The sequence below is a fragment of the Pseudorasbora parva genome, chromosome 15 (genome assembly GCF_024679245.1).
Source record: "Pseudorasbora parva isolate DD20220531a chromosome 15, ASM2467924v1, whole genome shotgun sequence".
Lineage (NCBI taxonomy): Eukaryota > Metazoa > Chordata > Actinopteri > Cypriniformes > Gobionidae > Pseudorasbora > Pseudorasbora parva.
Window position 1 is genome coordinate 23,886,375 of NC_090186.1, and position 16,318 is coordinate 23,902,692.

Here is a 16,318-nt window from a genome sequence, read left to right on the forward strand (position 1 = left end):
TTTTACTGTTGAATCTTTGATTCATGCTAAATGTAAATGGTGAACAAAATTAATCATAAGTACTGTACAGTATATGCATTATTTGATTAATTGTAATAGGGTAACTCCTTGTTACAATTTTGTTTAGTTCCTCTAGCAGTGCTGGTGATCTACAGAGTTAGCTTCAGCTTGTATGTGCTTGTTAGTGGATTGAGGCATTCTGTGAGAGCAGATGCAACATGGTAGGAAGGTCTGGCAGACATGCAGGTCAATTGCAGGTCAGGTTGGGGTATGACAGAAACCCCTTGGTGGCAGAGAACCTCACCGTTGTGAAGTCCATGGAAAGCAAAGCTCTGGCTCTATAGTGCCAGCAGGAAATGGCAGCCAACATGGAACTGGCAAAGTCAGCTACCTGGTTGTCCTCCATTTGAATATCATCAGAGTCACTTTCCTCCCCTTCTGCTTCATCCCGATTGTCTTGCATCAATCTGCCCTTCAGAGGTGGTGAGCTATGGACCAGCTCCTCATTATCACTGGGAATCAGGCCTTGAAGAGAGTATTCTTCTTTTGCAACAGGATTCTCAGCTGAAGACTTGCACAAGCCAAGAGTGCTAACACTTGAAGTGGCTTGTAAAGGCCACTTGTCAGCATCCAATGCCCCCTCACTGTCAGAATGCTGGAGTCACAATGAAGTCACAAAGATTTCTTCTTATGAGGTACAAGGACATGACCCAAGCTAACAGAGAAAGAATGTCCCTTGGGGAATAAATATGCTCTACTTTTCAGTACTTTTTTTTTTTTAGGTTTAATGATGTTATTTTCTCAAATTTGTTATTTTTCCCCACCCCTGTTTAACACTTCAACAAGCACATACAAAACACATCAAAAGGAACAAATTGTACACCTGTCATCTGATGTCTGTCACAAATACAATCTGTCTTTAAACATGTCCTTATGGTTTCCTATTAATATTAACTACATCTGACTGTTGGCAAAAATTCCTTTGGGGGATTTATTAGCTTCTTACCTTCAGTATTGCTGAAGAATTTACCCAGACATCAGATCAGCCAGATAAAAGAACAGAATATAATAGTAAAACAAACAAACAAACAAACAAAAAACGTATTAGTGACATTAGCCATCCTTTGTAGAATGAAGCATGATGCGTTTCATACATTTGCAAATCATGCTGTGTAACATGGATTTTCAGGTTTTGCATTTTGGGAGTTTATTTACACAGTAAGGACATATTGCAAACACTAAGGAAATCAGTTTTTATTTTCTTCAATTAAACATGTACTAGACAAATGCAAAATAAAAGCAAGTGGTGTCAGAAAGCACTGCATTGAAAACATCAAACATTAAACATAAAAAAATTATATCTTTTTATATCCTGGACACATGGAGATTTACCTTTAGTGTTTTTCAAGATCTCTTTAGATGGTTCTGTTGGAAGATAAAGTAGCAGTCCATTGGAAAAACATAATAACAAAAATAAGTTAAAGAATTTTGTTTATAAGTTATATAATTGCAGGACATACTGTATAGCCTGGCACCTACCTGACTGTCTCCGGCCTTGTCTAGAGTTAGAAAACTCCTCTGACTTTTTGAGTCTCTCAGGGCTGTACCTATACTTTTTGTCTTAAAAAAATGTTTTCTGTTAAATCAGGCCCATGATGATTTATAATGATGATGAACGGTATGAAACATATTTATGAGTGGTTTTAAATACTTACAAATTGAATCCATCTCCAAGATCGCTTCCTTTGCCTAAAAGAGAAACATCCAAAATGTCCAAATTAATTTTAAATACATAACTTAATAACTTAAAAACTTAAGGCAGTTTAATCATTACATACCTTTTGTGGTATCACAGCCTGATGATTCTCTAAAATGAGCCGTTTAATATGATGAGCCCATAATTTTTTCTCCTCCACCGTTCTAGCCTAATGAGAATCAACTATTAAATGAGTTCAACAAACAATTTGATTCTTTCATTATTCACTCAACACCATGCCATTCCCTGTTATTTGCCTATAGAGAAATCAAATATGGCGTCAATGTCAAATGTATTCTTATTTTTCGAACTGTTTTTATTTAACTTTTCTTATAAACAGAACACTGTTACATTACATATACATAGAATATTAATCATTCGAAGTAAAAATTTACAAAACTTAAAACTACACTATGTAACTTTTTTAGTTTATTCTTAGCCAAAAACACTTATTTCTTTCAAAAATATATGTGCTCATTAATGTATATTTACTTCTTTCAAGGAATAAAGTATTCTATTAAGTTTATAATATGCCATTGAAAATACATATGGGTGAGGGGTTCGAATGCCGATCGCCATGTTGCCCCTCCATCTTGAAAGTACATTAGCCAAAGAGGGACATACCCATAAATTTAAGCTTCGCTTTTCGCGTTTTAACACTCGATGGACCAGGTCGAACAGGAAACCATGTTAGTCTTGGACTAAATCGGCCACCGTAGGAGTTAAAACGAAATCAGAATTGAGAGGAACAGAAGCTAATATTCACTGGATGGTCATATACCTTTTCACCGCTAGATGGGGGAAAATATCACTATGTAATTTTTAATATTGTAAGTTTTTTTACAATATCAGTGTAGCTTTTAAGAAAATAGCCTGTGACAGTACTTCAGAGAACATATCATATACCAGTACATTATCTGTGTAGTTCAAACATTAATCTATATTAACTCTAAAACTATATTTTTCAATTAGTGCCCACTTCTGTCGAAAAATATCAGATTTTAACTGCAAGTCTGCAGTCATTTTCTCAAATATATACAGGTCCTTCTCAAAAAATTAGCATATTGTGATAAAGTTCATTATTTTCCATAATGTAACGATAAAAATTAAACTTTCATCTATTTTAGATTCATTGCACACCAACTGAAATATTTCAGGTCTTTTATTGTTTTAATACTGATGATTTTGGTATACGGCTCAAGAAAACCCAAAATTCTCAAAAAATTTGCATATCATGAAAAGGTTCTATAAACGAGCTATTAACCTAATCATCTGAATCAACTAATTAACTCTAAACACCTGCAAAAGATTCCTTAGGCTTTTAAAAACTCCCAGCCTGGTTCATTACTCAAAACCGCAATTATGGGTAAGACTGCCGACCTGACTGCTGTCCAGAAGACCATCATTGACACCCTCAAGCGAAAAGGTAAGACACAGAAAGACATTTCTGAATGAATAGGCTGTTCTCAGAGTGCTGTATCAAGGCACCTCAGTGGGAAGTCTGTGGGAAGGAAAAAGTGTGGCAAAAAATGCTGCACAACGAGAAGAGGTGACCGGACCCTGAGGAAGATTGTGGAGAAGGACCGATTCCAGACCTTGGGGGACTTGCGGAAGCAGTGGACTGAGTCTGGAGTAGAAACATCCAGAGCCACCGTGCACAGGCGTGTGCAGGAAATGGGCTACAGGTGCCGCATTCCCCAGGTCAAGCCACTTTTGGGCTACAGAGAAGCAGCACTGGACTGTTGCTCAGTGGTCCAAGCAAATTTGAAAGCAAATTTTGCATGTCATTTGGAAATCAAGGTGCCAGAGTCTGGAGGAAGACTGGGGAGAAGGAAATACCAAAATGCCTGAAGTCCAGTGTCAAGTACCCACAGTCAGTGATGGTCTCGGGTGCCATGTCAGCTGCTGGTGTTGGTCCACTGTGTTTTATCAAGGGCAGAGTCAAGCAGCTAGCTATCAGGAGATTTTGAAGCACTTCATGCATCCATCTGCTGAAAAGCTTTATGGAGATGAAGATTAGGTTTTTCAGCACAACCTGGCACCTGCTCACAGTGCCAAAACCACTGGTAAATGGTTTACTGACCATGGTATTACTGTGCTCAATTGGCCTGCCAACTCTCCTGACCTGAACCCCATAGATAATCTGTGGGATATTGTGAAGAAAAAGTTGAGAGACGCAAGACCCAACACTCTGGATGAGCTTAAGGCCGCTATCGAAGCATCCTGGGCCTCCATAACACCTCAGCAGTGCCACAGGCTGATTGCCTCCATGCCACGCCGCATTGAAACAGTCATTTCTGCAAAAGGATTCCCGACCAAGTATTGAGTGCATAACTGAACATAATTATTTAAAGGTTGACTTTTTTTGTATTATAAAAACTTTTATTTTATTGGTCGGATGAAATTTGCCAATTTTTTGAGATAGGAATTTTGGGTTTTCATGAGCTGTATGCCAAAATCATCAGTATTAAAACAATAAAAGACATGTTATTTCAGTTGGTGTGCAATGAATCTAAAATATATGAAAGTTTAATTTTTATCATTACATTATGGAAAATAATGAACTTCATCACAATATGCTAATTTTTTTAGAAGGACCTGTATATCTGTTTCAGTCTGTGTCCATTCTGTCACAGTGATTATTTTCCTAGCTGGCATTAACAATATATGCTATACAAATAAGTGGGATTTACTAAACAGATCTGATGGGAAACCCTCAAGTAGAAAAAAATTCAGGGTGCATTGGAATATCTCTTTCTAAAACTATTAATTTCCCGCCAAATGTATTTTAACCAAACATTATAATGTTAAACTATATATGAAGCTACCATATAACTTTAGATTACCAAAGCACAGAGAAATGGACTGCAAATGCTGTAAACCATTCAAGTGCGACAAGACGAAAGAGAACACGTAGAGAACAGTATCGTGCCCACAGAGGTCTGATCAGAATAAAGTTCTTTTTCGCACTTTAATGAACAATAACACACATAATGATGCCAAAATGTGTTGAGCATCCTCATAAGAGCAGTCTTACATGAGTTTTGAATATATTTTGAATATTCCAATCTAATATGATTTCTGACCTGTAAGGTCGCAAGAATAATAATCTTACACGGTGTTTTAATAGGCCAGAGGAGAACTGGCACCCCGACTGAGTCTGGTTTCTCCCAAGGTTTATTTTTTCTCCATCATGCCCTGATGGAGTTTTGGTTCCTTGCCACTGTCGCCTTTGGCTTGGCTTGCTCAGTTGGGGACACTAAAATTATGATTAAAGTTATTCAACTAATTATACAAAAAATTTATGAATTAGGTTTTATTTAATTCTATAAACTATAATACTGATATGCCAACATTGTTGCTATATGATAAATTAAAATAAGCTGATAACATCACTGTTTTCTCCAGTACGACTGTACAGCCAAATCTAATTTTGTCGCAATATTATCCTGTTTGACACTGTGAAGCTGCTTTGACACAATCGTGATTGTAAAAGCGCTATATAAATAAAGTTGATTGATTGATTGAGTTAAATAAAGTCTTAAATGAACATAACGTGAGATTCGCTTCACATGCACCAGCAGCCACTAATGTTATCTGTCATTAATGTTAATCAAAGAACAAAGATAACAGAGAAAATTACTCACTGCTCTAGACTAAAGAATGGTGTAGCTTTAATAAGGATTAATCTATATTTAATTGATAAATGATGCAGTACAGACTGTTTGATAGCTTTATTTCTTAGCTTCTATAGCTTATTATTTATACATTTCTTCATATTTCCTATGGGCTTGTTTAGGTGGCGGCTTATCAGGGGAGGCAAGGGAGGCACAGCCAGATATAGTGCTCACAACCAGACTCTGTCTTAATCCCAATCAATATCGAGTGCTTTACAGTCAACGCTTAAGAGGGTTGAGAAAAGATACATCGCAGGGGAGGCTACCTCCTTATATACATCAACCAATCATCGTAGAGATGGAAATTACATGATATTAGTTTGAATTGCTACCGCTGCGTTGATAATGTACCAAGTATCTTAATTATGGAGAGTAACGATATTGAATATTTGATCGACGACAAATTTACCAAGCTAACAGTATCTACAAATTAAAAATTAAGGAAGACTAAGTTGGATATATAGGCTAAAGCAGTCAGCTTCACTAAACAGCCAAAGTGAGTAGAGCTTTTAACACAGAGATATAAAGAGGGATGGATAGCTAGTAATGGGCTAGGTGAGTGAAATTATATTTTTATCCGAGACCACAAATCCTCTATTTTTAAAACCACAAGCCACCACTGAGAAAGGGCACAGGAAAATATGACATTTATTATTTTTATGTGAGGATTGTTTTAGTGATTTGTTTTACTTTGTTCACTTAAATTAAAGTTGTTATATTTTCTCAACATGGCAGTAGCAGAACTATCCCTTTATGAATACAATATTTGTATTAATGTAAAGACTAAAATCATTAAATTACACACCTGGACAGTATGAGGTTGTTTGGGATGCTTGTAATGAGTGACACTGAAGCATAGCGAGTCCTTGGCACTTTCAATTAACATGAGTGTTGAGCACTGCAAGAGAAAAGAGAAACAAGAATACAACATAACTTTACATTAGTGCTGCTGACTGTTCAGACTAGACATGAATGTGGTAAATTAAGTACTTCTCAACGAATGTGGATGCTGTCATACCGAGATGTGGGTCTTATAGACAAAATGTTCTCCTCTTCGTTTGGTGATGAGCAGCATGCGGTCAAAGAGAAAGAGTGTGCGTTCGTTCTTCGCACGATGGACGCGAAAGGTGCCCTCGAGAACCAGTTCTCCATATGTAGTCAGATCAGGTCCCTTCCAGTTTATAAGCAGAGACTGGACTTCCTGAGATAGACAAGGGAGTTACAGAGATTGTAAATTGGTTCATATCTTTATTAAATATGCTGAAAACATAAACGAGAGCTGCAGGGCCAGAACATTCCTATAGACGAACTAGGCAGCAAGAAAGAGAGATTTATTTCCCTTATAAGTCCCCAAATCAAAATGTTTTTCTGTCTTTTGGTATGAATATGCTAGCCTAACTGTTATCTATAAGCCAGTGTGCTTTAAAACAATGACAGAATTCACATTTAAGCATTCAAAACTTACAGTCTCTCAGTTCTGCCAATATGGATCAATGATGGATAGCTCTGCACTTCAGTTTCTCATCAGATTTTGAGTCCAATGAAATGCTCTCTAGAATCTGAAGCTTCCCAGCCCCCTACATAATGTCTTTAGCGTCTATAATAGATGCTAAAATTGAGAGGTGGTTTTTGATCTGCCCTGCCCATCGTCTGCCCTCTTCTTGTTTAATTTTGTCAACATAATAAATTAAGGGTGTGCAATATGAAATCAAAATCAAATGTAATTTTATTTCACAACATCACAATTTAGTTATTTTTGCTTTAAATAAGGTTATGACATCAAAATGTTTGATACCACTGAAATGTCATACTGTAAATTAAGTCAAGTCAACTTTATTTATATAGCGCTTTTTACAATGCCAACTGTTTCAAAGCAGCTTCACAGTGTTAACAGGAAAAATACGGGTTTATTGAGGATGACGTGTCGATTAAACAATTATTAAATAGGAATATTCGAAGGAACAGAATCATCACGCCGGAGACGGGTTTATTGAGGATGCCGTGTTGATGAGACAATTTCTGCAGACACTTCAGGGATGCGTTGGTCATGTCCAGACGCAGGTCCACCAAATTAAATTAAATGAATAATTAATTAATTGAATTGAATATACATTTACTCTTATTAAAGTTACAAAAGTGATTCAGTAAAGAACAGTGAGATTTTCTCTTTTTGTCATACATGTCACTTTGACACATAGGTATGTGAGCCCAAGGTGGCAAAAACCACTCGGTTCAGTTCTCATGCGTTCAATGAGCAGCGGATTAATTACTGCAGCAGACAGCGCTGAGAAACTTTTAGAAAAACTTTTAGAAAGCACATGCATACATACTGAAATTAATTGGATTTTGCTGCTTATTGCACTTCAATGGTTTAAAATGACCTGTTTTTAAAGCACAGTGGTTAAAACACATGCAAAACAATAAGCTTTCGTGACTGCGTAGCATAGCAACGTCACATGAGCGTAACTGCGATAGACGATAGTCCAAAATCTCAACTGGTAAAATTCTACCAGTTAATTCTGTCTACCAGTATGTCACCCATTCTACATTGAGTAATGCTGCACATTTCTTGGGGAGACTTTTTGGGAATTATTGCACTGGAATTATCAACGAGTTATCACCCCATTCTTTATTTTAAATCTAAATTAACTTTCAATCATTCTACCTAGAAGTGCACCCCACCCCAGTATTTGAGCAGTTGATGCTCATAACACAAACTCTTTGATGTGTGTATGTGAGCTCACCTGAAGACGGACTGCATGTTCATGTTTTCTCTTCATGTCGTTTATATACCACGCAACACCAGTCATGGTGTATATGGCCTCTTCCACCACCTCATAACCCTCCTCTTTGGGATCAAAGTGCTTGGCAATCTCCTAAAATATGACATCCAAATAGATTGTGATTAAAGGCAATAACCACTAACAGCTTATTTGCAATAATAAACTTTACTTCAAAGGCCACATTTTTCAAACGGCCAACATTACCAAAATTGGTTATTGCAATCAAGTGAAGGACATAAAAATGTCCTTAAAAATTATCATGTATGACAATGAAAGCATTGCATACAGCAGATGATTTGAAGCCTTTACCATTCTATACAATATTATTCAATACAATATTATTCTGGTAATGGTTAGTTAACCTGAAGTAACAGATGATATTTGAGGATCCTCTGGACAGGTTTGAGAAGATAAGATCCCAGAGGTAGAGATCGCTTTAAGGTAGCTTGCCTCTCCCTGAAGAACTTGGCAAGAGTTTTGTTTCTCATGCAGTCTGTTAGAGCAGACACAGAGCTAAGGAGAGAGTATGAACAGTGAAAAAACAACATAGACTAAACAAATATGTAACTATATAAAATGATAAGAGTAGTTTGAAAACAACATTAAATAATAACGCTCTTACTATTCATAAATGAGTCAAAGTTTACAAAGTTCACAAACTGTAAAGACAACCTAAATTATCACACATTCAAATGATAAAATGCATTTTTAAATATGCATTTTAAATCAGAATGACAGCTTCACATTACTGTACATAGTATTACAAAGACACCAAATTAGTTTTTCTTTGATGCAAAAAACAAAACAAAAAAAACAATCTGCCAATTTACCCAAAGCATCTTTAACATGATGCATTATGCATTACTTAAATGGTTTACATATTAAATAAATTGGTAATTTAGTGCAACTTACTTTGGGTAGTTGGTGCAATATTGTGTGTAGATGTCAAAATATTCACGCTAAATATAGGGAGGAAAAACAAAATCAGTTAAGTCTTTTCTCAACAACACACAATGTAATCACATCACCACATCACACAATGTAAACATTCAGCTGCAATGAGCCCCATCTACATAATTTGTTATAAAATGCTGTAATTAGCTAATTGTTCTTCTGGAGTTTGAGTATGGCAAGTTTGTTTTCAGGTAAAGATATTAAAGAATTTAATGATTAAAGGTAGTATATGTAACTTTTGGTGCTATAGCAGTTAATAAACAAAACTGTATGCATCTTGCCGGAGCTGGAGCTACTGTGAAGCTCTGTTTATGTACATGAGGAGTCACAGAGGTACTGGGCTACTCCACAGCGGCTGCCGTCACACCAAGTTTAAAATTGAATGAATACAAACACTTATTATAGGTGTACTGTAGTGATTAAGAATAAGATAAAAACGTGGTTTTGAAGATGTATTCATAATGAAATATTAAATTTTTAAATTATGAACAAAAACTTACACATTGTACCACATATATTTCCTGTTTAGTTACATAAACATATAATTGAAACATGATTAGATTTTAGACTTCACCTTGATCACAAAGCATCTGGCAATGGCCACAGGGTCATTGTCACACATGTCCAGTGATTGAAGCAGCTCACTTAAAAAAAAACAACGAGAAAACGTGTTTACAAATCCTAAAACATAAAACTACAGTAATGTTCATTAAAACACCACATGCCCTTCATACTGTAAATAGACACATAAGGGCATTCTAGTGTTAAGCTGGCAAAAGGCCTTGTGATACAGAAAAGAAGCGAACTCATAAGTTTGTTCAACAGCACATGCAATCTGCAAGTCAGTCATCCTCTTATGAGAAAAGAACATACCATATATCTTACCAATATCTGTGTTGGATTGGAATTGGAACATATCAATTGGAACATACCAACCAGAATTGGAACATACCAATATCTTACCAATATGAGTGCATGACATTCTTCTTTCAGATGAATGAATCAGGGTTATATTAAAATATGTCCTGGCTCTTCCAAGCATTATAATGGCAGTAAATGGCAGCCCAGAATTTAAATCGCCTACTCAACTTGTGGAAAAAGTGTAACTGCCGCAACGATGACTTCAGATGTAGCATAAAAAAGTGTAACTGGCACAGAGATGACATCAGATGTGTGTAAAAAAGTGTAGCTTGCATACATAGATGGCATAGGACATAGTGTAAGCATTTTGAACTGCAAGAAGCATTTCATATCAAGTTGAATACAAAAGCTAAATATTTTACTTTATTAGATACTAGAAGCTAGATATTTTTTACTTTAACTTTTTTTGACATAGTTAATGCAGCCTAAAACAATAATTTAACTGATTTGAACAATACAAATGTATAATGTTCTTTGGCATTCACATAGAACGTTAGCATTTTTTATGATTCAAATCAGTTAAAGGTCCCATGGCATGAAATTTTCATTTTATGAGGTTTTTCAAAATAAAGACGAGTTCCCCAAGCCTGAATATTGTCCCCAAGTGGCTAAAAATGTTGATCGGTGTAAACCGAGTTCTGGCTGTCTTTCTCTGCCTTTGAGAAAATCACAGCCCAGACAGGCTGATCTTGAATTATCCTTTTATGATGCCATAACAGGAAATATTACCTCCACTTCCTCTGCTTTGCCAGCCCAGAGAATTAATAGAGAATGGATTCAGTTTATCAGTCGCGATGTCAGCAGCACAGGGTTTACCATATGGATTCAACAGCACCATCACAAACAGTGAGTAACAGTGTTTATTAATGCCTGATCTGGGATCAGGGATTTCTGATGTGTAGCCAATCATTCAAGTTCACACAGACTTTATTTCTAAATCTGTTTGTCCCGCGGATGGACGTCTTGATGGATCAGTGAAACAAGCCAGTGACTAAAACGATCAGATTCAAACAAAATAAACTTGCGCTCTCAACAACATTGTACAATAACAATTTCTTAGCAATCTTTCCCCAGCTTTCCAACTTTCTCTGGACTGGCAGTGCTGCAGCTGCTGCTGCTTGCACCTGAAGAATAAACCATGCCCTCTCAGCAACATAATCTAATACTCATTTCAAATGCAAAGATGTCAGCCAATCACAATAATGGGTGTTTTCACTGAAGTCTTACAGCAGACACACCCCTTGAAACTGAGCATTCAAGTCAGAGGCCTAATATCAGTATATAAAAATGCATTTTATTTCTAAACTATAAAAAAAATTGAGGTAAAAAAACATACTAACAATATGGTGTAAATAAGGTGTAAAATTACACCTCAGGAAACATTATAAAAAAAAAATAAAAATCCATGCCAAGGGACCTTAAAATTCTTGTTTTAGGCTCCAATAACTAGGTCAGCCAGAACTAGGAACACTTCCCATAACTCCAGATTTACTCATTACATCATAAGAAAAATGGCAGAATCTCTCTGTTTATCCCAAGGTTTATTGCAGCCAGCCGGATCCGGGCCATATCGAGATCAGATGGTGTACCTGTGTCTGAACATGACCAACGCATCCCTGAAATGTCCCTGAATCAGCATCCCTGAAATGAAAGTCAATTAAACTCCCCCCTGAATGCCGCATCAACATATTATATATATATATATATATATATATATATATATATATATATATATATATATATATATATATATATAAAAATAACAGGTAGCATACCAACGTTCAACCACCCAATGTTCAAACCAAATCTACGCCCTTGACGTGACTAACACAAAGGTAGCAGGACTCAGGTCAGGAAGGACCGAGCTAGCCCTTAACTATGTGTGGAAATATCTGCTACCTCATCTGTTATTCAGTTTGCATATTAGAGCCACAAAGAGTTTATGTAGTAAAGCTCTGCGATGTGTAAACTTTCTGCGATGTGTAAATTCTGCGGTACATCAATTACTGAAGCAAAGGAGTTTTGGACAGACATTTTTGAACTCGGTCTCGACTCTGACTCTACCCTCTCTGAACTTGGACTCGACTCGGACTCTACCCTCTCTGAACTCAGACTCAACTCGGACTCGAATGAGTTGGTCTCGACTACAACACGGAGACGAGAATGGTATGTATGGACTTATCTAACTCTGAGGGATAATAAGCTAAATTCCCAAATCGGCATCTCCCTTTAAATATGGATATTTTTCTTACAACCCATCGATTCACTTGAAAAAGCCTTTATATATTAACCCTCTGGAGCTGTGTGAATTACATTTATAATGGATGGATGCACTTTTTTGCCATTCAACCGTCAGCCAGGACATTTTTTTAATTACTCTAATTTTATTTGTCTGAAAGAAGAATGTCATATACACCTACGATGGCTTGAGGGTGAGTAAATTATGGGATTATTTTAATTTTTGGGTGAAAATCCCTTTATTAGTAAAATAACTGGTATGATCACCGTCAAGTGTCTTATTTCTTTTAAACAATTAACAGAAAAAAGACACTATTTTTTCTTTTTCTTTGCCACTCTGAAGAAATCGTAATCTCCTGTCTATGTCAGGCTTAATCCATGTTTAAAATTCAGGGGTTAGCTAACAAACACCACAGCAAACAAAGGAAATTATACCCACCACACTCTCTGTCATGCATTTGTGACAAAGCACAAATCTAAACATGTCAACCATTCACTCACTTACTGTAGTATTGTGAAGAAAAGTACACCTGGGAGTAGACCAACACCTGACAACAGGTGAGGAGACAATTACGTTCAAAAACAAAGGACTGATGACTGGTTAAATGAAGAAAGGTGTGTGTTTAAGTCTCTATCAAGCTTTTGTACTATAGAGAGAAATTATATACACGTCATTCTCAAAAAATTAGCATATTGTGATAAAGTTCATTATTTTCCATAATGTAATGATACAAATTAAACTTTCATATATTTTAGATTCATTGCACACCAACTGAAATATTTCAGGTCTTTTATTGTTTTAATACTGATTATTTTGGCATACAGCTCATGAAAACCCAAAATTCCTATCTCAAAAAATTAGCATATTTCATCCGACCAATAAAAGAAAAGTGTTTTTAATACAAAAAAGTCAACCTCCAAATAATTATGTTCAGTTATGCACTCAATAGCTGGTCTGGAATCCTTTTGCAGAAATGACTGTTTCAATGCGGCGTGGCATGGAGGCAATCAGCCTGTGGCACTGCTGAGGTGTTATGGAGGCCCAGGATGCTTGGATAGTGGCTTTAAGCTCATCCAGAGTGTTGGGTCTTGCATCTCTCAACTTTCTCTTCACAATATCCCACAGATTCTCTATGGGGTTCAGGTCAGGAGAGTTGGCAGGCCAATTGAGCACAGTAATACCATGGTCAGTAAACCATTTACCAGTGGTTTTGCTACTGTGAGCAGGTGCCAGGTCGTGCTGAAAAACCAAATTTTCATCTCCATAAAGCTTTTCAGCAGATGGATGCATGAAGTGGTCCAAAATCTCCTGATAGCTAGCTGCATTGACCCTGCTCTTGATAAAACACAGTGGACCAACACCAGCAGCTGACATGGCACCCGAGACCATCACTGACTGTGGGTACTAGACACTGGACTTCAGGCATTTTGGCATTTCCTTCTCCCCAGTCTTCCTCCAGACTCTGGCACCTTGATTTCCGAATGACATGCAAAATTTGCTTTCATCCGAAAAAAGTACTTTGGACAACTGAGCAACAGTCTAGTGCTGCTTCTCTGTAGCCCAAAAGTGGCTTGACCTGGGGAATGCGGCACCTGTAGCCCATTTCCTGCACACGCCTGTGCACGTTGGCTCTGGATGTTTCTACTCCAGACTCAGTCCACTGCTTCCGCAGGTCCACCAAGGTCTGGAATCGGTCCTTCTCCACAATCTTCCTCAGGGTCCGCTCACCTCTTCTCGTTGTGTAGCGTTTTTTGCCACACTTTTTCCTTCCCACAGACTTCCAACTGAGGTGCCTTGATACAGCACTCTGAGAACAGCCTTTTCGTTCAGAAATTTCTTTCTGTGTCTTAAACTCTCGCTTGAGGGTGTCAATGATGGCCTTCTGGACAGCAGTCAGGTCGGCAGTCTTACCCATGATTGCGGTTTTAAGTAATGAACCAGGCTGGGAGTTTTTAAAAGCCTAACGAATCTTTTGCAGGTGTTTAGAGTTAATTCGTTGATTCAGATGATTAGGTTAATAGCTTGTTTAGAGAACCTTTTCATGATATGCAAATTTTTTGAGAATTTTGGGTTTTCTTGAGCCGTATACCAAAATCATCAGTATTAAAACAATAAAAGACCTGAAATGGTTCAGTTGATGTGCAATGAATCTAAAATATATGAAAGTTTAATTTTTATCATTACATTATGGAAAATAATGAACTTTATCACAATATGCTAATTTTTTGAGAAGGACCTGTATATCTCAGTGAAATCTCTAATCTTGGGTCACAGCACCTTCCCGGAAAATAAACCAAAAATACTGATGATCATATTGAAAGATTTTTGTCCAAACAACTCCTAATCCTATTGGCTACTTGAAAAGTCCTTCAATGTCCAAAATTCTTTTTTGTGCCACATACAAAATAGAAAATGTAAACAGAAAAAAAAGTGCACTGGTAAAGTGATTTCTTGGGGTCTTTAAGGAAAAGCAACATGCCATCAACAGAAATGTAACAGGTTTTGATTCGCAGTAAACACACATACTGGCTAAATTCACTTCAAGTCACTTAAGTTTTAAATAAACCATCTAACAAATGCATAGAAATGCATATTAAATTAATGTTATCACAGCCAGCCCCCCTTCGAGGATCACTATGACTGGCATCTGCATATACTTTTGAAATTGCTGGAGGTCATGACTTGAGCCATTGCTAGACTTAATGTAAACTGTTTTTTGGAGAGATGGGAATCTGCTCCAGGCAGACTGGACAAGCATTTCTTGGTGAGAAGTGGGCAGGCATTTGTTCAGTACACAGTGATGACGTCTTCGCTAGGGACCTTTTTTATACTCGGCTGGCACACCTATGATGTCACTTGACTGGTCAAGATTGGCGTGCATTCACACGTGCTTCAGACACAGGCTCATATGACCCATTGGGCAGATTTGGATGCAGGGAACCGACTCAGGGAACCGGGTTAAACATTTTAGGGTGCTTTCACACTAGCACTTTTGGTGTGCACCCAGGTTTGATTGACGTCACTGCTACCCGTAAACCGTACCCTAGTCCGCTTAAAAAGGTGGTCTGGGGTTTGGTTCATGTGAACTCTGGTACAGTTCGTTGCTGATGTGAATGTAATCTTACTAAATCGTGGCTGCAGTGAAGGGAGGAGTGAAAAAGGACAAACAGTTCTCTCTTCTTGTAGTGGATCAGACACCTCTGAGATCTGTTGCTGATATCGCAGGATTCACACTTTGTGCACTGTGTTGCTGATAAACTAGATGTGATTTAAGTTCTATTGCTTTTATAAGAAAATAAATATTATGAACAAGACACCCAAAGATATTTGTTTTTTATTTCCATTGGAAAGACGTGTTTATCAATCATTTTTACTTTAATTACATAAATGTTTTTTAGTATACATTACAACAACAGCGATAATAAAAGAAAAACGTGGGCAAACGGTCTCTCTTAGTAAACTTTGTTCAATGCATGTGAGTGCTGCCGTATCTTCGAATATAAATAGGGGTGTAGAGCCAGAAGACGAGATTGAGAACTCCCGTGCGATCGCGATGTGAGAAGATTTGTCTCTGTGCGGTCATCCGAAAGCACGCACATGCACGTCTCAGCGCGCAACTATTGAGTTCTCTTTCAAGTCTTGCGCTTGAACGGACAAACTCACACAAGTAGCCGATGTCAACATGTCCATCTTGATGAGTATCCAAGCAGACATAGTCTGAATATGCCTTAAGTTAACATACAGTCGAGAAAGCGATACCTCTGGGTCTTAAAGGGGCAGTAGCCTTTACTGCTGTCTGTTTAATGTCAAAGAAGATAAGGAATCACTCACTGCTCTTGATTGAATAGCTTTTGTAAGTTTAATAAGGATTAATATTTAATTTAAACAGTTAAATATGCAGTAATTTTTCATTTGATTACTTTATTCAATTTATTTACCTAAAACTAATGTTAGACCTACCTGAAAAGAAAAGAAAAAAGCATTATTT

The 16,318-nt window shown here is 37.1% G+C and overlaps 1 protein-coding gene across 1 annotated transcript in view; it reads right to left on the reverse strand.

Annotated features, from left to right (window-relative positions):
- Positions 1-16,318, reverse strand: part of plekhg3 (pleckstrin homology and RhoGEF domain containing G3) — a 108,873-nt gene that overhangs the window by 13,945 nt on the left and 78,610 nt on the right. The window contains exons 5-16 of the mRNA XM_067417400.1: positions 9,745-9,814; positions 9,129-9,175; positions 8,579-8,729; positions 8,178-8,309; positions 6,452-6,634; positions 6,239-6,331; positions 1,839-1,925; positions 1,716-1,749; positions 1,540-1,620; positions 1,393-1,425; positions 1,007-1,017; positions 305-655 (exon numbers count right to left, since the gene is read on the reverse strand). Of these exons, the coding sequence (XP_067273501.1) occupies positions 305-655; positions 1,007-1,017; positions 1,393-1,425; positions 1,540-1,620; positions 1,716-1,749; positions 1,839-1,925; positions 6,239-6,331; positions 6,452-6,634; positions 8,178-8,309; positions 8,579-8,729; positions 9,129-9,175; positions 9,745-9,814 (1,273 nt within the window). The remainder of the gene's footprint in view (positions 1-304; positions 656-1,006; positions 1,018-1,392; positions 1,426-1,539; positions 1,621-1,715; positions 1,750-1,838; positions 1,926-6,238; positions 6,332-6,451; positions 6,635-8,177; positions 8,310-8,578; positions 8,730-9,128; positions 9,176-9,744; positions 9,815-16,318) is intronic.